General features: G+C 39.3%; 1 protein-coding gene across 1 annotated transcript in view; it reads right to left on the bottom strand.

The window, feature by feature from the left end:
* fstl4 (follistatin-like 4) overlaps positions 1-26,159 on the bottom strand; it is a 251,958-nt gene that overhangs the window by 216,524 nt on the left and 9,275 nt on the right. Inside the window, exon 3 of the mRNA XM_017705294.2 lies at positions 13,404-13,437. Within this exon, the coding sequence (XP_017560783.1) occupies positions 13,404-13,437 (34 nt within the window). The remainder of the gene's footprint in view (positions 1-13,403; positions 13,438-26,159) is intronic.

The following is a 26,159-nucleotide window of genomic DNA, read 5'->3' as shown; positions in this document are numbered from 1 at the left end:
GGGGGATGCGAGCAGCAGGGGTGCCCCAAGGATTAGACGTGAAACATGCACATGCATTAAAATTAAATTGTCATGCAACTGCACAACATTTGTAACCAACTTTTGGCAGAACCAAATCTTTATTTACTTAAGATAATGAAGTTTGATTTGTTTTCTGTAAGTACTGTCATTGTATTGTGGCCAGTTAAATCCATGTCAGTATCTTTCTGAACATAATTCCAAGCCACATTTTTTAGTTCTTAGCCTTCTGCTCACTAGATGTGGAAGACATGGCAAAAATCACAATGCTTGAAGAAATTTTCATGATACACAATATTTACCACACTATTTCATTTTTCTGAGGTTTGCATCAACATGTAGATGATCAGTGTTCTTTAAAGCTACACTATGTAAAGTTGGAAAACAGAGACTGTGAAAATGTATAGTTGTACACAACGTACATTATGCTGTAGACCCCTTCCCAGAGGAGATGAATCTGAACACTGCTTGCTGATTAACCACTGTCACTACCTGCCATTACCCTGGTCAAACTTTGTTAAGCTCCAGAGATGGTCAAAAGATGTGACTTAGCGACCTATAAAATTCACATAGAGAGATCAGGGTACTGTATCCCTTTTCAAAAAGAAAAACAAATAGCTTACGTCTAAAAAGATGGGGCACCTTTGTCTCCAGCGGTCTGTGAGGTACGTACAAATAGCGAAAATAGCTCTGAATTGACTACATTACTATAAGCCAAAGACGTCTTAACTTGCTTCATGCAAATCTGAATTGAGTCTCAAGATTTCAGGGGTGAAATTTTTGTTTAAAATTTGACCTGTCAGGCTCAACAAAGCTTCAAAATCAGCCTTTCACTACAGAAAAAAGGACAGAACTGAAGCACAACATGAAGTAAATGCTGAGTTTAAAGGAAAGAGGAAAACGATCAAAGTGTGATAGTGTCATAACTATTCCAACTCCTGTTTCAGAAAATTTGAAAGGAATGTGATCTGTAACTTAATAAAACTTTAGGTAGATTAGCTGACAACTTCAATGCTAGCTAGCATATTTCGCAAAGTATGTGCAAATGTGCAAGTCAATTAAGGGTGAGTCAGAGACGAGTTGTGAGTCATTTACGGGTGAGTCAGAGAAAAGCCGTGAATCTTTTAATGGTGAGTCCAAGACGAGTCACAAGCCATTTAAAGGCGAGTCTGAGACAAGTTATGAGCCATTTAAGGGCGAGTCTGAGATGTGACATAGGAATCAAATGCATCTCGAGTTCCGATATTATACTAAACCATTGCTCTTCCTCAGTCTGTATGCAATACACCAACTAGAGCACATGTAATCTGTTACTTCATGCCATTGCTTTCCGCCATATACAGCAGTATATATGCATGCTGTTAGCCTGCACTACACTGAGAGGGGGAGAGAGAGAGAGAGAGAGAGAGAGAGAGAGAGAGAGAGAAGAGCTGTCGTTGTGCTTACTCGGGCACCTGAGTCAGATTCACATTCGCCTCATAAATAATTCAGTGTTTTAATTCCAGAGACAGCCGTAGGAGCCACCCACATACAGTACGTGCCCGTTGTTGTTGTTATTATTATTATTCATTGCATGGCACGATTTTGAACACAGAAAGCATCAGACTCTCTTTGTAGAACTTAATTTTATAACTGCACAGCATTTGTTTGCTACAGAAAGGCTGTCGGAATAGTGGAATACTCAGCCCCCTACACAGTCATCCTGTGCGCGGATTGCGTAGGCCTTGTGAATTTTTTTTCCCCTTCTGATTGCTAGGGGTGTAAAAATGCATCAAAGCAGCAGCAAAGCAGCAAATTTTCTTTCCTTTTCTCAGTAAGAGCTTCTTGACAACTACACACCATTTCAGACCCATATTGATGATGGGGACAGTGTTGGTGGTCTACCAGGTCTTGCACGATTGTTAGGAGTCTTAATAATATTTTGAACCCCAATTTTGGAAACTCCTATTTTGTCCACTTATTTTTTCTTTTTACACAAGTGGATTATGTTCTAGCTAGTCTCATGGGACATGTCTCCTAAAAAAAACTTAATGGCCATTTTGACTGGAAATTAATTCAACTATATCTCTGATATTTGCACAGTGCTGTAATTGAATCAAACTGTCAGAAGTCAGCCTTACTGACTGCAGTACAAATGCCAAAAGTACGCTTCAAGAAATAACTAGTGCTTATGTTGGTGAACACCTCAGTGGCCATGAAGCACCTAGCAAAAAGAAGTGATCATACATGAAACATCACCACCACACAATAATTAGATCTGCTGCAGTTTCTGTGTGTGACTAATAGGCCTGAAAAGCTGTCTCCCTTTGACAGCTAGAATATACCTAACATAGTGCTACTGTACTTATAAATAACAGCTTGCCTTTCCAATGACTCCTGTCAAAATTAACATTACAGGTAGAGAGCTCAAGTTCCATATTTCCACCTACAGTTTCCTGTTGAATGTTGTGATGGGTGGGCCACGGTGCTGCTTTTTTACAAAATACAACACAGTAAACATTTGAATATTATAACTTTCCACACTTTCAATTCTTTATATAAATAGGCTGACACTGTACTGACATTGTATTCAGGAAAAAATGACTAAGCTGGGCAGAGACTTGCCAATTAGCAGAGTGTGTCCACAAAAAAATTTCTTAAGTAAAAATAAGTTAGTACATCCTATACAGGGAACTTTAAACTGTACAAAATTTTAGTGCACAAAAAAATCCCCATAAAATATAAAATGTGTCATATCTTCTGCACAGACCACATTCTTTCACCAACAGTTATTCTGCTTAAAAATATTCAGAAGCATGTTTTCTGTAGAGGGTGTGTGCTATTTTATTTTTTTCATTTAGAAAAGCAACAAAAGTCATTAGACTGGGGTGCCCAAACCTATGCACAGGAATGTATAAAGCGATTATATGGAAAATAATGCTTCTATAATAATGCCTAACAAATACACACAGACCACAGAAACCTTTTAGTGTCTCATTAAACATATGCATGGCATAATGAATTTTAAAAAGGCCAGTCGCAGAGCGTCAGGGCTGGCAAGACGGGTCTGTCCTTAGACATTAAAATGAAACCCCTTGTAATTAGCTGTCAAATGTGGGAAAACCTCTTACAAGTGATTTCACATGTGGCTTGGTTTGAATGTGTGGATATAAGTACTTGTTACTTGTAAAAAGCTCAAGGGCTGCATGCATAGCCGGAGGTCACTACTGGAGGGAATCAAATCCACACAATCCAGTAAATCCACAAAAACGCTCCCCTCCAGCGTAGATATGGGAGAAATGCGCTGGGTATTTTCCTTGTGTCTAATAAGACACAAACCTGTCAAATTTCTTTCAAAGACAGTGAGAAAAATAGGGCTGCTTGTTTTCCTTAATATGATTTTGTATATTTCTGCAAATGGTTTGTTTTTCCTCCGTGAAAACATGATTATGTCCTCTACTCACCACAAACAGGAACAGACAAGAGCTCTTAAAAAACCTCTTTGTGAAACTGCTCATTAATCAAAACATCAGCCTGAAACCGTTAGACAGGTGAAAGTGACCAAACTGACAACTTCAGCTTGTTAGCTTAATAAGAAGCATGAGCCGAGACTGACTTTAAATAGGACATTAAATATAGCATCTGCAACTATGCTACTAAGTTGTGAAACAGTTGTAGAATAACAGTACACTGCAGAGCCTCCCGGTTCCATACGGTGTTGCAGAAAACACAGAATTTTTACATCCTTACTTCATGCAGAGATCCTTACCCTTATCAAAATTAACATGTGTTGATGGCTTTTAAGAAATGAAGCAGCTAATCAACAGATCAAGATACACTGCAGATATGGTGTCGTTCACACTGCCAAAGACGTGTTCTAAGCCATATTAGCACTGTAAGATTAATGTGTTGAAAACCCTCCAGCATGATTTTTATGAGTACATACAGAATTATTTATTCCTAGCCCCCTTTTAAAGAAGGAAAAATGCGAGCAAGAATTTGTATTTTAACCTTGAGGCTAAATGTAATACATTACCTCAAGAATCCCCAGGGAACATGTAGTGAACACGTACTTCATTATTGTTAGTGTTTTTGGGTGAGAATGCAATAAACTCCACAAAAAATGTTTAATTAGAACTTTAGAATAGCAAAGTGTGCCATTTCTCAAAGAATATGAATAATTCTTGCCTATTTCCAAGTTATCAGAATAGAGGACTCGGCCATTATTCCTAAAGTAGCTCAGAAGCGCTGACACAGGGACAAATTCTACCCCCGTTTGTACTGCTCTTGGTACAGTCCGCCTACTTGTCTTAATACAGTCTGCCTAAGCAGTTGGCATACCAAATTGCAATGCCTCTCACCCACTGCCTCACTTTGAACAATTGGTGCATGCATTGTAGTGCTAATTATTAACGACACTCCGGCCCACTCTTTGTGCAGAGCCCTGCCTCTCTTGCTTCTGGGCTGACTGCCAATTCCAGAAGCCTCCATCAGGCAGATGGGGAAAACTATTCCTTGTCCTCTGCAGCATCTTCATCTGCGCTTCTAGGGGCTTACATTTCAGCTCACACTTGTTACCTCATCTTAGCTAAAGCCAGGATCCACCAAAGCTATGTAACCAAGTTAGCATTCTCACCCTGGCATTAATTAGTAGCTTCTAGTCATTATTTGTAAGACTAGCATTTTGGGACAACCTATTCCTTTAAGCTGCTTTGTATGCAAATCTGAGTCTAACTTCACTGATTCAACCATATCCACTCCCTGGTGACCTCAACTTCACCTGAATATCATCTGAGAACTTCTATCGGGACATCACAGTTAACTGTTGACATTGCTAACAATGCATGCTAGTATCCACCAAGATTAGCATCTGTCTTTCCATAGTTTGCATTTCTTGTTCTAGCACTGCTTCTAGTTTTCACTCTCATTAGCCTTTTAGGGCAGTCTATTCTTAAGTTGCTGTTCTGTACATCTTAAAGCACATGGTCTTGTTGTCTTACTGCCTCTAGTTTTTGTTCACTACGGTGCCATAATTCATCCTGAGACTGTTTTTAGGTTGGGATTAAAATATGCCAAAGTTAGCATATCTCCCCAAAAGCTGGCATTATTTGCCAACTTCTGGCTTTCATTCTGTATTAGCAAATATATCTTAGTTGCCTTTTATTCAACTCTGAGACCAGATTTATTGAACGCACTGTTAACTCAACTTCAATGCCTGGAACCTAGACCTCATTTGAATGTCTAACCACCAGCCCTTGTTGACCCATCAGACATGTTGGCGTTGATGCTCAGGTTATTTCTGAGCCAGGGTTAAAAGGCTGAAATGCTAATGTTGTGAATAATGCATGAAAACAAGTATCCACTAAAGTTAGCTACGTAACTTGCCCTTTACGCATATTTAAGCCCAACTCCACTTAACCTCATTACTGTCAGCAGCATTAATCTCATCAGCATGTCTTGCTTCTGGCCCTTGTTGACCCATGTCCATCATTTTTACATGTCTGATAAGTAATAATTGCAGAATGAATTACCTAAAGGATTTGTATACTAACCCTTAGAATGCTAGTAACTACTATCTATCTGCTCAAAGTAAGCATTAACACCATGGCATTAATTTGTTTTCATTTGTCATAAGCAACATAAGCATTTTGTGGCTATCTATTTTCAAAAGTTTCCTTTAGGCAAGTCTGAGACAAATTTAACTGAGTGCACTGATAACTTACCACTTGGTGACAATCTCATCTGAACCTCTTACTACTGGCCCTTGTTGACTCATCAGCACATTGTCGGCATTTCTTAGACTGTTTTGTGTGTCCAGTGTAAGGAAAATAGTCGATGCTGTCACAAGCTGACACGAGAACTCCTCACATATAGAATTGTAAATGTTAAAACTTGACTCTGGAAAAAGTTGACACCATAAAAATAATTGTACATTACATTTACATCAGAAATTAGTAGCCTAATAAAATGTCAAATTTATGTGTACCTAAGTATTCACCACAATAAAGTTTGTCTGTTGACTGCAGGTGGAGACTTCCCACTCAGTATAGTAGTGTTACTATTGCATATAATTTTATTTTTCAACTGCAAAACATAAGTGCCGTAAAGTTCTATAGACATGCCAAGAAGTCTGAAGGAGTGTGACTAGGCTAACTGTGATAGCTGAACTGAAAAAAGACATTCTTCTGTTCGCAATGTTATCTCAACCAGCAACTATGTTTCCACTTCCTCCACTGAGCAGAAATGAAATGACCTCATGTCTGTCCCTTGTCTAATGAAACTGTTAATTCTAGCATTAGCTCATCTACTGATTTCACACATAGTGGCTGATAGATTTGCCTTTGCATTTGAATGACTGAGGCAGTTTGTTTTTAATTTTAAAAAATCACTGTCCTCCTGAATGTCAGTAAAACTTGGGGCAGTCATGGACTGGAGGTTAGGGAACCGGTCTTGTGACCAGAAGGTCGCCTGTTTGATCCCCAGAGCTGACAGCATATGACTGAGGTGCCCTTGAGCAAGACACCTAAGTTGCTCCACGGGCACTACGGATAGGGCTGCCCACTGCTCCAGGCAAGTGTGCTCACTGCCCCCTAGTGTGTTTGTGCTCACTAGTGTGTATGTGGTGTGTCATTTCACCGATGGGTTAAATGCGGAGGTGAAATTTCCCTGTTGTGGAACTAATAAGGGCTCTTAATCTTAAAAAGATCTTGTCTTCCTCTCCAGCCTGTTGTTTGCTAGGATTTGAAATGCTAGTGTTGTTAATAATTCTTCGAAGCTACCACTCACCAAAGTTAGCATTTATTGATCCAGTGCTATCATTACCACACATGCATCAAGTGGCGACGTCTAGTTTTCATTCACTGTTAGCAACATTAGCATTTGGGGCAAGTTATTCCCTTAGGTTACCTTTTATGCAAATCTAAGTCCAATTGCTCTGGTAAGTCAACCTCATTGCTGTTAGCAACCTGACCCTCAGCTGACGTCTTATTACCACTGGCCTTCATTGACCCATCAAGCATGTTGTCTGCATGGGTACTCAGACTGTTTACTGAGTCACAGTTTCTGGCGCGACAGCCGCTGATTAATATTTCCACTTCCCCTGAGATATGCAAATTTACTTTGTCCTCTGCCGAGTGACAAAGTGCTGCCCAATGAGGTTCACCACATGACTTATTCTCAAACTCTGTCCATGATAGAGAGAAAGAGAGAGAGAAAGTGAAAGAAAGTGGGAGAGATGAGTGGGAATATCATATAAATGTCATGCGACTGCTTAGGTGTTTTTTGTTTTGGTTTTTTTTTACCTCATAAAACTGTGATGGGGGGAAAAGACAAAAAGTTCTGTTTTTTTCTTGTTGGGGGAAAAAATGAATCTGCAGAGGTAATGCTTATGCTCAGAGAGCACTGTCTGAATGTCACCCCAGAGGCAAAGGGAGTTGTGTTCAATGCATATCTAATCACAGGTTGCTGCTTCATCCTCCCCTTTCTCGCTTCTTCCACCTGCAAGACTTTTATTCTCATTGCTCGCAATCTCACAAAACAATCTTTTGGGAAGCATTTCATGTACAAATTGAAAAAATTTAAATTCTAAATATAGGGATAAGAAAAAGGGATTTGACTAAGGGTTCTGTTGGTCTTTTGCAAATGTCAAGATATATAGCAAAGTTACAATACAGCGACTCTGCACACTTTCATTTACTTTTATTAACAAGTTTTATAAGTTTTCTATTTAATTAACAGCATATGGATCATTATTCTCAGCTCCTTCAAAGTCAGAGTTGATAACGGATGTCAGCCGCCATTTGGTAGCTTTTTTAATTTTAAAATTAAACTAAACTACCCTATAAATCATCCATCCATCCATCCATTTTCTAAGCCGCTTCTCCGTCAGGATTGGTCCTTATTACATAGTGCATGCATCATCACAGATGTCACACCGAATCTTCAATTTTGTCTCTCTTTGCTGCCCCGTTTTAAAACACCATCTGGGCGTTATATTACTTGAGCATTTCACGACAAATGGCCCAATAGAAATGATCCAAAATTATCTTGTTAAATTAAAGGGCATTAAAATTAGGGACAGTTTTTTCTCCTATAAACTTCTGACAGTGACTATATTTCAAACAGTGAAACTGGTTTAGAACTATAGAAAAATGCTCTATTTCGGCAACACACACATTCACAAAGACAAGCACACTTAGAAATTAAAATATCTGAAAAAAGAAAGAGTACAGGTGCTTGGCTTTCCAAAAGTCATTTTTCCTTGACGAACATTTAATGATATGAATAGAAATTGCTGCTTTGCCACCTCGGAGGAGACTTGGGAGTGTTACAATTGTTCTTACAACCCCCGCGAGGCAGGGGGACGTTCCCCCTCGGCAGTCATAATTTAACATTTTGATTAACTTTCTGATGGCTCACTGATTTCGGGTGGTATATTTTATGGACTGTACATGGTGCGCACTTTATTGGGCCTTGGCATAATGAAATTATACATCTCTGGGGATTTATGGTCGAGTGGGATGATAGTGACTTATAAGTGACATTGCTCAGTAATGTCTAACAATAGCCTTCAACATTGGCAAGGGCTTCCTCCTTTAAGAGGTAAAATGCTGAGCACTTCAGAACAAGTCACCAGTGCAGTTTGTACCTTTCAGGACTTGCAAAGTAGATAAGTTGTAGTGATTTTAGGCCTGGCCACTATGTTCTGTTGGTTTATTGCTATTGTGACATTCTTTATTAAGTCTGCAATATAAAATAAGCCAATCACAATGTTTTTCACTGCATGCTGTGAGAATCCTGACCAATCAAAGTTTCCAACAAATATATCTGCTGGCCAATAAAATCATGCAACATTAACAATCTATGGCTTTAATGTTATTAGCAATACTTCTAAAGTTCTAAAGTAACGCGCTGATAGTGACACGGCACACCACGATTTGAACCCGGAATTTTTATACAGTAGGGTACAGTTGCTGGAGACTATCCCAGCGGTCACTAGGTGGAAGGCAGGATACACCCTGGAGAGGTCGCCAGTCAGACAGGGCAGGGCAGACAGACAGACACAATGACACACACACACTCATACCTAGGTGCAATTTAGCATATCCAATTGGCCTAACTACATGTCTTTGGACTGTGGGAGGAAACCGAAGAATCCGGAGGAAATCCACGCAGAAACAGGGAGCACATGCAAACTCCACACAGAGAGGACCCTGGTCACCCGGCCAGGGAATCGAATCCAGGCCCTCCATGCTGTGAGGTGACAGTGCTACCCATTGCACCAACGTGCCGCCCCAAAGCACAACAGACAATACAAAATATTCTCCTGTGTATTGCATGTAATTACACATTTTTGCCAGAGAGGTCTCCAAATCCCCAAAACTTAAATAGCTTTAATGTAGTTTTATGATGAAATTGAAGTCCAGAATCATGTTAGCGGTAACCAAATCTCATTGATCAAATAGCTATTCATAACTGCACAACAACCCTGCTGAGAAAACCAGCACAGACCAGCATGAATCCCATGCTGTTCTAGGCTGGTTTATGCTGGTCTGATGCTGGTTTAGCTGGTTAGCCAGGACAGTTATGTTGCTGACCAGCATACCAGCATCCAAAACACAACATATATTGCTTTTGCTGGTGAACAGCTATGCTGATCTATGCTGTTTTTTCTAGCAGGGAAGAAATGACTATAAACAGATAATTACAGTTTCTTATTTAAAACCATTTGCCTGGTTTCAACTGTGAATAAACCACCCATTTACACTGCGATGTCTAGTTTATAACATTTCAATCAACTCAATGAAAAGTGATTTTGAATAGTACAGTATCTTTACTCCTCTAATCTTTTGATTCTATATTTCAAAACTGTTACTTTTCCTCACTTCTCACGATAAGCTGGTCTTCTCTAGTCCTCCCACCTTCTTCTCTGCCCCCTGGCTCAGTCACTTAGAGCTTGTTATGAAACTCCACTGGCAGCTGTGCCCTATCTAACTCCCTCCCAATTACTGCCTAAATGAACCGAGGGGCTGCTTAACTGGGTTTTCTTCATGCTATTGTTTCATTTGCAATGGTAACGAAGCCCCTTATTAAGCTTATATGAACCCAGGGCCAAATTAATCAGAGCATTTCAGCCGATGAATGGCAAAGATTTAATTGTGCTTTGTGTCGGACCACAAAAGAATGCTTCCGCGATCTGGTTCCTCTATGGCTTTGCTGTTTCGGCTGACCTTTAAGGTGGCACGCACGACACTATTTATTTATGATGCGCAAGCCAGGGTGACGGCTTTGCCACATTTCGCCTTGTTGCCATTTGCGTAGGCATGACGGGCATCTTCTTGCGGGGAAGAAAAGAAATGTGAAAAAAAGAGGGGGAAAAAGTGGGACACTTTGATTAATGCCAGCGTCTAGAAGGGAGAAGCACAGACATGACAATAAAAAGGCCTCTCTGCGCAAGAAAGAGACAGAGATAGCACTTTGCTACAGGGTGACACACACACACACACACACACACACACACACACACGCTATGATTCTCATCTGAGAGAGAAAAGGAAGAGGGGGAGTGCTGTTGCTTGTTTTGTGATGGTTGTGAAGTTAGTGCACAGACAGTGAATAATTAGTCCCAGGAGAGGAATTAACAGACCATTTGAATATTTCAGGGCATGTTGAGGAAAACACCCTGTTTCCTACCCCACAGACGAAGGAAAACACTGTTTTTCCAGCTCAGGGAACGTCGTTTCCCTTACCTGCGGCAATTTAGCCTTTAGATGCACTATATTTGGCTGGCGGTCTAAGCCGAATGATTTGTTTTACCCTGCAAAAAGCTCAGGGAGTGAAGGAAATTGAATCAACAGTAAACAGAGCGTCTCAGATGCTGCTGAGAATTTGAACGACAGTCCCATGCCTGTTAGAGACAACACATAACTTGGTAAGTGAAAGTATCTTAATTGTAGGCAATACAGTCGTATGCAAAGTTTGCACATCAACATCATCTACAGGGAACAAACTTAAATATTGCATTTTTTTCTGCTAATTTTAGTGTACAATTCTTATTTTTCTGCTTTCAGAGTTTAATGTATTGGAAAAAAATAAAACAAAATGTGCTATATTTTTTGCATTAACACGTTTTGTGTTACTGTGTTAAATTCAGCTAATAAACAAAAATTGTGCGTTAAGATGTGCAGAAGTGTGTTCTCCGCATAGGATTTGTTAACTTATTTTTTCTTATAAAATCAATAAAACATGTCATTTGGAGCTCCAGGGCTGCCAAAACCTTTTGCATACAAGTGTATGTCCAATATTTTTCATTATGGAATTTCAAGATTCATCCTATATCTAAAAATTTTCGATCTTGTCTTTAATGTAATGGCAGATGATTGACGTTTACAAAATAATGACTGCCACACCTCTAAGCCAATCAGAACGAGTCTAAATGCTACTTCCTCTGAGAACTCTGAGAACAAACCTGCAGTGAGAACAAGAGAGGTAGTAAATTAGTCTGAATTATTAGAGAGGTAAATAAGGTGTTTCTTCGAAGGGTAATAACTCAAACATCTTATTTTGATCATTTAACCACACTCACAGCTCAATAATAAAACTATAAACAGGCATACTGTCTTTCCTTTAAGGCTGTTTTTGGACAGTGAAACTCACATGCAACTAGTTGCATGCTGCGAGTTGCATACAACTTCAGTGTTTAACTTAATTCCGGTGCTTGACAGATACATAAGACAAACCAAAAACAAAGTTGCATGCAATACATTTGATTGCTCCTGCAGTTAGCATAGTTTTGCTGTATAATGACATGATCTACATATCTATCTATAGTTCTTTACTACACATTAAGATTGTAATCTGTTCTGTGTGTGTTAATCTTTTTATAATAAATGTTCAAATAGGTATTACGGTTGTATTATGAATGATGTTCAGCCTGTAGTAGAGGCTTTGAAAGCTCACGGAGAACCGCATCTCAGTTTCCTCATTTAGAAATGTTTTTACTCTCCAGCTCCAGACAATATGTAAAATTACAGAGCATCAAGAAATGAGAACTAGCTCTGAGAAACTCTTTATGTGGTCACGACTTGGGTGACTGACGAAATCAAAAGCTGCCCAAATTAAGTTATGCAGGAGGATCGCATTTTCAGCTGTCCAATAAACTGATGTTTTATTTTCTCATTCAATAATAATGCAGTAAAATCCATGGTTTGAAATCATTGATCATTTGATATGGATGTTTTGAGTGCTGGTTTAATGAAAATGATTTGACAAAGTAGAGACAGTTGCAACTGAGTTGCAAGTGAGTTTCAGAAGGCTTTAAGACATTCAGTCCTCCTTGCCAGTTATTTCACCATTGTGGAGAAAAAAAATCAGGTAAATATGAATGGTCCTCCTGCAATCTGGTTTTTGAAGGAACATATACAGCAGTTCGGCAAACCTGCCTTGGTTTTTGTGAATGACATGTGATGCTGACTGAGGAGTAAATATTATAACAATTGTACAATCTTCTAATGAGAAATAATAGCTATACTGACCACATTCAATATGCTTTCACTTGGCAAGATCTCATTTTCTACAGTGTAGCTGGCAGCACCTGTGCCACTGAAAGCCTGATACAGCTGCTGACACAATCACGGTTTCCCTCGCACGGTCTCTGCAAAAGCTAACACTTACTTAACTCTGAATGCATAGGGGAGGCTCAGCACCATAATGATTATGACAAACTAACACTTGCTAGCCCATGATAGGCCAATGATAGGAAGTCTTCTTGTCAGCTTTCTGACAATCATTTCATGCGCACGCGTTAAATTAGCAAAGCAATGTCGAGCATCTTTCAACACACACTAAGCCTACACGAACACCTCAGCCATATGCTGCAGTATTTTTAGGCTGCACCGTGTCAAAACAAGCTGTGTTAGCAACTGCAAAATGTAACTGTTGTCAGTCGCAAGGAATTCAATATGCCCACAGTACAAGCAGAAGCTTGACATGAACAACCGCATACTTAAAATCTTACACATGCTAAGTGAGACAGCGAACATTTGTGAAGTCTGCTTCACACGTTGCTAAAATTCAACAGGACACAGACAAACTAGCCGATTCTAGAATGTAAAAAGAGTGATGGATTAGAAGCCAGAATCTATTGCAAATAATGTCCTTGCAGAAAGACGTTGCTTATGCCAGCAAGTGTTACATTTATATTTATATAACACCGATGTAAGCTGCCATAGTCACATCACCAGTGGAAAATTATATCGGAAAAAAATAGGAACACTTCGGCAGGGCTCCAGCAACCCTCCATGTGGGACTCTGACAATCTCTGACCAGCAAATCCATATCTAAACACATCTAAATGAAAGCTGCAGCAATGAGTGTCAGACTCAAGATCTTATTGAAGTTCTACTTACATTGGTTGTCTTTCTTCTCGGTTGCTGTATGTTGCTGCAAAAGACAGAGAGAAAACATTTATATCAGAGATGTAAAACTAATCAGTCGCTCTAAGAAGCCTCACTGAAACTGCCTGCAGAGCTCATTCTGTCTCATTGCTTTATTAGAAGCATTGGAAATGCAGTGTTTAGGTACAAAATTCACTTTTCTACACTACTCACTGACCCTAAGACTAATAGACAAATAAGAGACTAAAGTGATGCCTACAAAGAATATAATGCTAATGCTGTACAAGTGAAATATCTAGTATATACATTCTGGATAAAAAGAAAGATCTTGTATATATAGGTCTGATTGCAAAGCTGATTGCAGTTATTTTCCACAGTTCCTTTCACAATCACATGTTTACAAACAGAATGCAACAAACAGAATATGAATTAGGTGCATTTCGACCTGTTTGGTTGCAGCAAATAAACTTGAACAAAAGAAAGCAGAAAACACATTTATTGAAACATATCATAGACCTTATGAAACCCACAAAAGTTCTAACTTCTGACTGGAAGCTGTAACATTTAGAGGGCAGTGCAGGCCTGGCACTAGAACTAAATCCTGAGTTGTGCATCCCAAAACCATGGAGGGGCCATGGGTGAGGTGTGAGTTGTTGGGCAGCTGGTACATTGTATTCATATGACAAAATAAAATAAAAAAAGCAACAAGCCAAAGAAATACAGGTGATAAATGTACAGTAGATCTACGGTTCCACATTCAGGAGAGAAACAGCGCACCCCTATAATGCAGCCTATACAGAATGATGCATTTACACTCTCCCAAGTCAATCAATAGCCTTTTATATCAGCAGCAAGCAAACAGTGCACACAAAGTTTAGTTATAGTGAAAGATAGTTGGTTTAGTGGGACATGAAGCACTGCCCCACTAAATTCAACCTGATGTTGGGCCAGTGGCAGCAGTAAATAATGTTTGTTTATTTGAGCTTGAGCATCTTCTGTTGATGGCTAGGCAGCAAGACAGCTAATCAGCTAAACAGTTTAGTCCCTTTTAGTCACAATGAGCAAAAGAAGCAATGGGCAATGCATGGGTAAGATTTTACATCAACATCCATGAACCCAACTACAATGCTTTTCATTATTTACTCTGAATGTCTTAGGTTCAATGGCTTTACTTTGAGCAGAAAGGTTCTAGACAATGTAACCCCCCACCCACCCACCAATCCAGCCCCCAGAAACCAAGCAGATACAATTTACAATGGATGAAAATATGCCAGCAAAACACTAGTGTCACATTGAACAGTTTGTTTCTTAATTCAGGCAAAAAAAAATACACTTATGAAGACAATGACCTAACATCCATTTAGCTGCGTGTTACTGTGCAGTTTATACAGATTACTGCAATAACGATAACACTGTCCTGTTGCCCAGCCCTAGAGATGGATACCTTTCCAACCTATGAGACTCACTTTTGGAAGGCTGTTAAAGCATATGTCCGTTCTTTTTCACTGCCAGTTTAAATAGCTTGCTCATACTCCTGAGGAATTGTCAGGAACAAAGAGCATCTTAAGAGTGTGGTCGAGCGTTTCCGTGATTACAGAGACGCCAGCCAAGTCAAATCTTCCGTTCTCCTGCCATCTGTTCGTCTTAATTGCAGACGTGTGTCCCATCGCCACCAAGGAGCAGAGTTGAAAGGATCAGAGTGCCTGATTTTGTTTGCTGAGATGAGGGGAGAGTGCTGTTGCACTCATTAGTTAAGGAGGGAATGAGAGCAGGGCGCATAGTTATTTGTCCGTTATTACATCTAAACGTGCTCCAAAGTGGAAGAGCACTGATGAAGAGGTGTCACGCAAAACGGATCTCATTAAACAAGATATAATACACAGGGCACTACAGCAAGAAGCTTGTATCAAGAATAGTATTTGTACATTCTCTGGCACCTTTGATACTCTTTTAAATGCTGCCAATGAGCTTTAGTGGGCACCATTAATCAAGAAAAACTGTCTCATGAACAGGACTTCTTGCTTAGCCAACTAACTTTATAAACTTAGTTTGACCTATCCCTTTGTGGTGTAACCCTGGGCTGATTTTTACCAGGGTTACACCACCATGACGGCTTACTCCACATATCAGATGTCCAATGCTCTAGTGCAAATTTCCTTCATTTCTTTTCCTCAGTAACAGTTTCTTGTCAGCTGTACATTCTATCAAACCCATAGTGTTGGGTTGTCTTCTCACCCTGAAAGATGGGCAGAAACACTTTAGATTTTTTTTCAGATCTGAAGCAATAGTGGAGCTTGAATTTCTCCTATTTCTCAAAAGATCAAAGTTTTAAGTACTCTTTATCTGATGGTGACAGTTTTGTTAGCCTGCAGAGTCTTGCACAGTTGTCAGAAGTCGCATTTCTTGAAATCCTTTAATAGTTTTTTGAATGCCAGGTTTTAGAAACTCCTGTTTTCTCCCAGTTTCTTTCCCTTTGTCTTTCCCCTTCTGTATGCAAGTGGATTATCTTCTATCTAATCTCCTCAGAAGTATCTCCTTTAGTCATTTTAGGAAGCAAAACCTAAAACAAGCTAAACATGGTTGCATTTGTTAGGTTTTGCTAAGCTGAAGCATCGTCAGACAGACCTCAGGAATCAGGTTCCAGAGAAAGCAAAATTTAACACAGGCTGTCAGTTAGGAAGGCTTCACTCAAAACTAGCAGACTGATCTGCATTGATACTGAATTGAGGTTGTCTTTGGAGCCAAACACAAAATCCATTTCTCAAGAGAAACCACCTAGCAGCTCTTTTCCAGCTTTGTGTGAATTGGACCTTTTAAGCTACTTGACTTAAGCACACCTCATCCTGCACTTAGTCTGTACTAGTATAATGATTGGCTGGACAGGGCCTGAAGTGCTGCTATGACCAGCAGTACCCACTGTGGTACCACACTTACAATAAAAGCTTTCCTAATCCCCTGCTAGAAAGCCGTCAGTTATCGGAGTCATTTGGCAACTGATTATAATGAGTAAGAAGAGAAAACGCTCCTTAATTGAAAAATCATTACATGCTTACCGTGGCTTATTGAACAAAGACAGCAAGCATACCGCAGACATCATCACTGGTGTACTTTGCCTACGGGACTCACTGAAAAGACCAGTTCATTGTTCACTGCCGTTAGGCGATCATTGTCAGTCATCATTAACTGTAGAGAGGCATTCATTGTAAAAATCTCAGCTGATAACTCCACATTGACACCAATTATATTATGGTAATTGCCCAGACTGGCATTTGCCAGAGTACCATAACATGAGCAATGATATGTAGCCATTTATCTTATTAAAAATGTTCACTTGTCTCAAATTTGCTTCTTTGCTTTGTTCTGAAGAATGTTCAGAGCACTATAGACCTTCTCTGTGGTCGATATTAATGTTTCATATACTCCAAATACATTTTGTTCTACATACCCAAAATGTGACCAAGTTCTATGAATTACAAGGTCATAAAATCTTCAAAATATGAATACTGCTGCATACAATACTGTGCAAAAGTCAGAGACCACTCATCATTTGTTTAATTTCCTGTCAAAAGTCAATTTTTCAGGGGATATTTCTGACGAGATTAGATATATCAGATAATCTACTTTCATAAAGGGGAAAGTCAATGGGAAGTAAGTGAAAGAACACGGGTTTCCAAAACCAAAAAACATTCCAAAGTGTTTTCAAATTGACTTCTAACTATACAAGACCTGGTAGACCACCAAAACAGTCCTCATCTGGTGAACAGTACTTACAGCTTTCACAAAAGTATATAGTGAGAATACAACTCAGTCACACAGTCTGAAATGATATGGAAGTCATTACTGAAAGCAGGAAATAGTCAAAAAAGGATGAAAATTTGCAAAGAATTTCTGGCTTCGATCACCAATGAACTGGTCATCTCAGAGTCGAGACCTCAGTGTTATTGAATGTGTTTTGGACAATTTGAGTTATGAGAAGCAGAAATGCAGCCAGCTTCAAAGACTTGAAAGACTTCCACACTTTGGAGGCGTGGAAGAATATTCCTACCGCAAGCGTCTCCCAAAATGAATGGAGGCTGTTACAAAGATAAACAGGACACACACACATTAATACATTGATATATATATATACACACACACACACACACACACACACACACACACACACACACACACATTTACATAAACCTGAGTGAGAATGTTTAGCTGATTCAAAATGACAAAAAACAGAGGATGGATCATCCTTTCTATGAATTGCACTTGTATGTTCAATTATTCTAAACTGCAGAGCTAGTTTTACCACATGTGTGGGTCCACAAGTTTTCTATTCTGAATGATCTAATCTTATAGAGCTTGAGAGTGTGAAACAATTTGAAATTTCACTAACTGAGAACAAGAGGTACAATTACAACAATAAACATATCTTCAGAGAGTTGCAGAAGCAACAGGAAGGTATGCGTCTGCATATACCAATTTGTCTCTTCATTTTTTTTTCTCTAGAAAAGACAAATGGGAGGATCTGTAAAAGATATCATAATTGGCCATCACGTTATAAAATGTACCATTGATTGTTGATGATACAGTAAATGTCTTGAGTAAAAGCATGAAAGGTGGATTTAAAAGGAGTGAGGAATGTACCTTCTTTAGCCAATTCCCACAGACACAAAGGTTCTTGTACAGAATCTCGACTATCAGCTCAATTCGAACAAATACATCAGAGTCTTGTAAATTGACGATAAGGCAGGCCACGTTTTAGTGGAACTGGATGGGCACTTTCAGCATGAAGGAGACTGTTTTTCTGTCCTTTCTATATAGGGAACTTTTCCATCACTGATTTTGACTCTCAAAATATCTACATACTTTGTGTCTACATGTTGACCAACTGTAATGGAAGGTCCACATATATTGTTCCTCTCTGCATGGTCTTATTGTTCCTCTTTGCATATTCAGGGGTCACAGTGGCTGCCATAGCAGTGCCTTCAATCTGCAGATAGGAAGAATTCTCAAACAGAAAATCCTTTTTCTAAGCATCAGTTCTGCCATGTCAGTAATCATTTGAGTAGTAAGACAAATGTCATCATTACATTCACTAAGAAAATGTTTAAAGGGCCAAGAGACCCTCTCTGAGTATATAAAGAGGTATGCGTATAAAGTACATAAAGAGGCAATGTCCATACTAGTCAAGGTGACATTTGGCTCAATCCTGCCTACTGAGGACAGGCACTGTAAAAAGTCTGCCATGTCTCTGAGACAGCTAAGAAGGGATGTTACCAAAGGCATTAAGACAAAATCCACAAAATTGGAAAGAGGTTCAGTCAAACTGTTCTTCCCTGCCACTACAGGACATTCAGGAGGATTGACTAAGTCTTTAAGCACTTAAGGCCAAATATAAAATCCAAGGTTTTCAGGGATCCATTAAACAGATATTGCAACTCTTTATTTTTAAGCCAAGATTGAGAATGTGCATCTCCAAGAAATGCTTGAATTTTTTTCTGAAATGATTTTGTAGAGACAGGTGGTACACTTTTAAAAAGGCTGCATTCTGTAATTGGCAAAGAGCTTCTTGGCTATAAAAGGCCTTAGGCATGCCTACCAAACCATTATCTTCATCTGCAGGTTTTATGATATGTCTTTGTCGTCACATAGTCTAGAAAGAGCTTGTTTTTAACAGATTTAGCAGGTTATAGTGCACATTAGAGAAAAGATACTAAACAGTAAGTTGACATCCCTCTCTACTGTTCTTCAGTAGTTTTCAATGGAAGGATTTGAAATGATAGGACTGAAAGAACTCTTAGGCTAAATTTCTCATGACCACAACCTGTGGAAAACTGAGATTGATCTATCTTCTGAGTATTACAGCATCTACAGTATTACAGCGTTGATGGAGTTGTTTCATGAGCTCTCATGATAATAAGAGGCTTTTTGTACTCTCTTTCTCTCTCTCTCTCTCTCTCTCTCTCTCTCTCTCTCTATATATATATATATATATATATATATATATTCTATTCACCCTATTCTTAATCCATAGGGTATAATATGATGTCGGCCCATCCTTTGCAGCTATGACAACTTCAGCTCTTTTGGGAAGGCTTTCCACAAGGGTTAGGAGTGTGATCATGGGAATTTTTGATCATTCTTCCAGAAGCACATTTGTGAGGTCAGACACTTATGGTGGATGAGAAGGCCTGCCTCACAGTCTCCGCTCTAATTCATCCCAAAGGTGCACTATCGGGTTCAGGTCAGGACTCTGTGCAGGCCAGTCAAGTTCTTCCACACCAAACTTGCTCATCCATGGCTGCTCGACCATGGAAACCCATTCCATGAAGCTTTCTATGCTGTTCTTGAGCTAATCTGAAGGCCACATGAAGTTTGGAGGTCTGTAGCAATTGACTCAGGAGCCAAAAACATTGGCATACTATGCTCCTCAATGTCCGTTGACCCTGCTCTGTCATTTTACGTGGCCTACCAGTTTGTGCCTGAATTGCTGTCGTTCCCAATCGCTTAAACTTTGTTATAATATCTCTGACAGTTGACTGGGGAATATTTAGTAGTGAGGAAATTTCAAGACTGGACTTGACGATACCACGCAGGAATTCACTGAGCTCCTGAGAGCGACCCATGTTAGCAGTGTGTAGGCAATACTTTTTTCTCTCCTTATCCTTGTGACTTGCAGGATTAAAAGGGTGCAGTAAACTAGTTTGATAATTTGAACTAATTTGCACTTTTCCACAGACAAAAACAGCTAATGATGAACTACAAAAGTGCAGACACATCCTCTTGTGTCTATGGTAGTTTCTAGCTGACCCAGATGAGGTCTTGCATTCAGATCTAACGATATCTGTGTTATCAAATAAAGACACAGTGTTGAGCATTTGTTCATCAAGTTAATGGAGAGGCAACAGTTAATGAGCTCAGCTGGTATCCTTCTTTATGGACAGTCGCCAAGAGATTCAACAGTTCCATAAAACTGGGACCCAGAGAGTCCACAGCGACGATTAATGGGAAAAATACATGATGTATCACATCTAAGGACACCACATTTGGAGTTTAATGCACGTCATTAGCTGGATTGATTGCTACATGCTATGGGGCTATTTATGGTCACGATTCATCCCGTAAGTATTTTTTGATTAACTGTAATTTTAGACGTGTCTGCTCGGCACATGAAGTGAGACAAAGAAGTTCCACTGCAGGGTTGAAGAGGCTTTTATGTGCGCAGATATTCGTCTAATTAAAGTGCTAATCGCCCCCGCAATGGAAGGGCACAGGGGGTCAGGAGCTGAAGATGTCTTCTCCCTGCTAATACCTACATTTCCTGTTTCCTTATGCTAACACTCCTTCCTCTCGCCTTCTCACGAATTCGTGCCACACATTGAGCACATTAGGCTGAATGGCACGGTTCCAGAATCTCAGTGCTTGACTTCTTCTTCTTGATTTACTGTTGATTTCCCTTCCCATTCATTACCATTGCACTCTATTGCAAGGCAAAAGACCCAATGCTAATAAAAACCAAATATTACAAAACAGACATTGGGATAGATATTGCTTATTTCACACTGCCCCTAGCCATAATGTCACATTCTGGCAACTATAAAAAAGGCCACATACCTTGGATTTTCTTTAAGCAAATCTTTTTGGTTGTACACTAAACACGGCATCAAATCAGATTTTGTCTGTCCATAATGGCTGCAACCATGGAATGTTTTAAAAAGAGACCCCACATGACGTAAAGTTTGTATGCGTTTTTTCTTGGAACTCTATCCAAGGCATGAATTATTTAAGCACTTTTATTTTTAATAAAAGGGGTAGAGGCAATATAGTCTCCCTCACCCTTTACTCCAGACTTGAAAAACAAGCTACCTTGCTTGAACGGTGGTTCAAATACCTCACAGCCCTTTTAGCTCAACTTGCTATAGCTACATCCAATGATGGGGAAATGACAGCATGTTTTCTTTCTAACGTGCCTTTTTCAAATGGAGACTTGGAACATATCTACTTAGATTCAGTTGTCTGTGACAGCCTGCTGTTCAGTTTAATAGCATCTGCTCGGTGGAGTGTACGCTTGAAAAGAGCCCTTCACTGCATTGACTTCATAGCACGCTAGGCTAGGACATACACACTCTTAATCTCTATGCGCTAATTAGGTATTAAATCTGGATGAAATTAAAATGTTGCTCTCTGAAGGGCTTACATCAGTTTTTACCGGATTCTACATGCTATATAAATGCGGTTCATTGACTTTGTCTTAAAAGGTGCACTGCAAGAAATATTAACTAGTTCCAGCATAAGAAACGTTAAGCAGCATTTTTAGGCATAATTAACTTACCAACTTGTGATAAGCTTGATTCTTTTAACAACACATCTTACTGTTAAATGCAATTTCAATTGCAAATCCTTTGAACTAATTTATTTCCTGACCTTTAGGCCGGAGTTGAGAGAATTCCTAACAATTTATTAAGGGCACATCATAATCTAGAAATCAGGAATATAATAAAGCTTAAATGTGTATTCTCCTTTTTTTTGAACCACTAATGGTCCACATTATAGCACACCATGAAGAACACAGCTATTTAAGGGTCCTGAGATATTACTGTAAACACAACAAATCTGTGATCTAGTTGCGTGCATCTTAACCAACATGTACCAAAATCAAATGAATGCGTTAATGCTAAATAGTTAAATAGCCCTTTGTGTAAGCATTATACTCTAATTCTATTAGCAAGAGCAGCTGTGAAGGAAAATAAAAGTGAAAAAAAATAAAAAATTGGAATTGCCTGTCGCCCTTTACATTGTGTGTAAGTTTCATGATGAATGTACTAAAAGAAATTACCCCAAATTTCTTGGGAAAAAAGCCTGGTTTCATTAGTTTACATTAAAAGTAAAGTAAGTTTTTTCCTTCTCCTATAGCGTTACCATTTTGGAGATACGAGGTTTTAATCCGACAACAGCGATATATATATATATATATACACACACACATATATACACACACACACATACAGGGATGGGGGAGTAGCTAAGTAGTGTGCTACTTTTTGTTGCAAACTACAATTTTTTTCAGCTAATAGCTGTAGCATCAAAAAATTTTTAGCATCTAAAATTTTCGCTACAGTTTTCAAGCAATACGTGCAAAATTTGAGTCATGTAATGTGGCCGTTAACTGGGCTGGTGGCAACTGTGCAATCCTGACTAAGCCACGGACAGTTAGAGCAAATGGGCATGCGTGGGTCCCATGCGCTGATCACCCCTCACTAGTAGGCCTAGCTCAGGGGTCGCAACCAAAATGTTAAGAAGAGGCATTTTGTTCTTTCAACAAAAATAAAACCACCTTCCAAGCCAAAACATTTGTGTTCATTATACCATCTTGGCTGCAAGCATATCTCAGTATGTGCTGATACTACAGGCCAAAAATATAAACGAAAACGCAGACCTACTTTGCTCTGCTTTAAGCTTCAGGTCAGCTGTAGCCGCTCTTCTCGCACTTCAGTCAGGAAACCTTTCCACAAATTTCTTGTAAAATGTCTCTCAATGTTAGACTTTATAGAAAGCAGCATGCAATTTCTGTATACATTTAATAGTTATTAAAATACCAGTATTATTGTACATTGTTAACTCGCATAAGACTGCAATGTGAAGCAAATGCAAAGCATAACACTAAAAAATTAAGCACAAATACTGCTCTTTTTTGTATTCAAAACCAAAAAGTTGTTTTAGAGTCAGATGAAAGTCTCTTCACTGTAATCAACTCTGGAGAAAAAAAAAACAAAACAAAAAAAAAACAATTGTGCTTAATATGACCAGGAACAGGGCGGCACGGTGGCGTGGTGGGTAGCGCTGTCGCCTCACGGCGAGGAGGGCCTGGGTTCGATTCCCCGGCCGGGCGGCCAGGTTCCTCTCTGTGTGGAGTTTGCATGTTCTCCCCGTGTCTGCGTGGGTTTCCTCCGGGTTCTCCGGTTTCCTCCCACAGTCCAAAGACATGCAGTCAGGCCAATTGGACATGCTAAATTGCCCCTAGGTGTGAGTGACTGTCTGTGTCTGTCTGTCTGCCCTGCGATGGACTGGCGACCTGTCTAGGGTGTATTCTGCCTTTCGCCCGAAGACTGCTGGGATAGGCTCCAGCATCCCCCCGTGACCCTGATGGAGAAGCGGCTTAGAAAATGGATGGATGGATGATCAGGAACAAGAACTAAAATTATTTCATGATCAAAAAAGTGAAGCATATAAACCAGCTGTGACCAAAGAGAGTTTTTAGGTTTGACAGGAGCTTTAATTGCACATGCATTTTATCCTCAGCTGTAGTTACTCCCAGGCCCAATGCTCTAAATGTATATGGATCATTGTACTGAATTGGTTTGAAGTTTGAGTTGAAAACACATTTCACAATTTTAACTCACTAAATTCCTTTTCATTTGACTGCTACACGTTATGTTTATTTTATAAAAATTATTGATTGAACATTTCATTTTGTCACAACCAGTACAATAATAACTCCTTTGTAACTTTGCCAAATGTTTCGTTAGTTTTAGTTCATTTTGATGAGAACTCAAAACTGCTAGCTAGGACATTACTAGCATAAACCGCTTTGAACAGTTGTACAAACATAAAGTCATAATATTTCTCAATAAAACACAAAAATATGTTTCGGTAGTGACAAGGTTTTCAGATTTTTGGGACACATTTAGTTCAAAGCAATAGGATTTAACTGCTCACCGTGTGGCCATAAGGGACGCTCAGTTCCTGCTCTAAAATGCAGAGATGTGGCTAAAATAAGGCTCCACCTACCAACCAAAATGCTTTGTGTTTCGGCAGTAACATAAAAACATGGGACAGCATTTTTTAAATTAAACACATTACATTTTAAACCATTCACATTAAAAGAAATTTAAAAAATTGTAAATATCAATTTTACATGAAGAACTAAACTTATAGGTATTAGGTTTTGGGACAGGTTTTTCTTCAGGAAAGCTCGCTTTGATCCTAACTACAAACAGATAACTGCGAGGCTCAGGTAAATATTGGTTGATTATGCTGTCTGTTCTTTGTTTTTTTCTGTTTGGCAGTGCTGGCACAGTCAATTTGTGTCTGTGAAGGCATCCACCTTCATTTGTTCCAATTCACCACGGGGTTTGAGAACCCCCACACCAGCCGACAGCTTTACCACCCTACCTTCTTCAGAATAGGGCTGGCTGGCGGGGGTGCCTAAGAATCTGTTTGCGCCATGGGATTAAGGTTGCAGAAGCGAGTTTGGAATGCAATGACATTCCCCCGCTCACTGCCAACTTGGCACCCCATGGGCAAGACAGACTGAAAACAGACCAGAGGGGTTCATGCTTAATTGCACAAAGAATTGAGGGGTAAAACTACTGTGAGGGTGAGGGAAAAAAAACAAGCCTGCGTTTTCTTCACTGGTCTGTAGGGCAATTGATTTAAAGAGACGGGGGCTTGTGAAGACTGCTTGGACGTGGCATAAAATCCCATTCTTTTCTTGCTGCAATGTAAGCTAACGCTAAAGCTTCCATTGATGGACTGGGCTCAGGAATGAGGCGGGCATGAATGCAGGAAAGTACAGAAAGAAAGCTTCACTGGAGAAAACACAATGACTTATATGGCAGGACATCTTGAGCAAGCAAAGGATCCTGAGGGTGTTTTCATGCAAATGGGAGCAAATGGAATTTTAAAGGGAGTCATTTCAGAGCAAAGAAAATGGTATCGTGGCAGTGTGTTCGCTTGATAGATGCAATTTGTTGGCTGTGTTCTTGCAGAACCTTTCCGCACTGTATTAGAGAAGTAACTTACAAATGCCTTCAGCACACGTAATGTGCTTAAATGTAACTGAAAACATTCTATAAAATGATGCTATAGAGGACTCACTTTCAGTTTCCAAAAGAAAATCTTTTAACAGACAGTTATGAACAGAGCTATTTTTGTAAGGGAAATGCAGGTGTGAAGAACCTTTTCTACTTTTGAACCTCCATATAATATAAAGGCTCTACATCAATAAAAGGGTTTTCCTTGAACCACACAAGCAAGCAACTTTTATCTTTAAAGATGAAGTTACTGCATTATTAGATTATTAAGATGTCATTCAGAGTATTCATCCATGCTCCATTTTAGAGAAACTGAATCAGAGTTGTTCATTGGTGGGGAATGAACACACAGTTCAATCTAAAAAACATACCTCATGTGGTAACAACTCAATTAACTAGCTTTATTCATCTCAAACACTCTTTAAATGAACCCCTGTTTCAATCAAGTATGTATTTAAGTTGAATAAAACTAGTTCAACTGCTTGTTACCATATGAACTGACAAATCATTTTTACAGTGTGGATAATGCCTCTAAAAGCTGCCTCAAAGAAAGCTATTCCACTAAGTGGTTATGTGTACATTGGTGCCTAAAACATTGTTTTATCATAGTTTTATTGTATGTTTCTGGCCTAAAATGTAGTTTTTTTATAGTCATTCATGGCAGAGAGGTAGACGCAGGTGTAAAGCTGTGCAAAGCATAACACTATTTTACTATCATCAATGTAACATATAAAAACGCAAAAGACAAATGTAGATTTACTGGTCATTTTGGATAGTAGATTAAATATATTTGAGTTATAGATATTGAGCCCCTTGGTTCCTGTCAGCAGCATTTCAGTAAGTTTCTTTACAATGGGACATCAAACCACTCTGAATGACTGAACTATGCAGAAAAATTTTAAAAACAGGTGAAATTCTGCATGAGTGGAATAACAGGAAAACAAGGACACCCTCAAAGACAACT

The sequence above is a fragment of the Pygocentrus nattereri genome, chromosome 16 (genome assembly GCF_015220715.1).
Source record: "Pygocentrus nattereri isolate fPygNat1 chromosome 16, fPygNat1.pri, whole genome shotgun sequence".
Lineage (NCBI taxonomy): Eukaryota > Metazoa > Chordata > Actinopteri > Characiformes > Serrasalmidae > Pygocentrus > Pygocentrus nattereri.
Note: the sequence above shows the minus strand (reverse complement) of the source record. Positions and strands in the feature narration are given on the sequence as shown.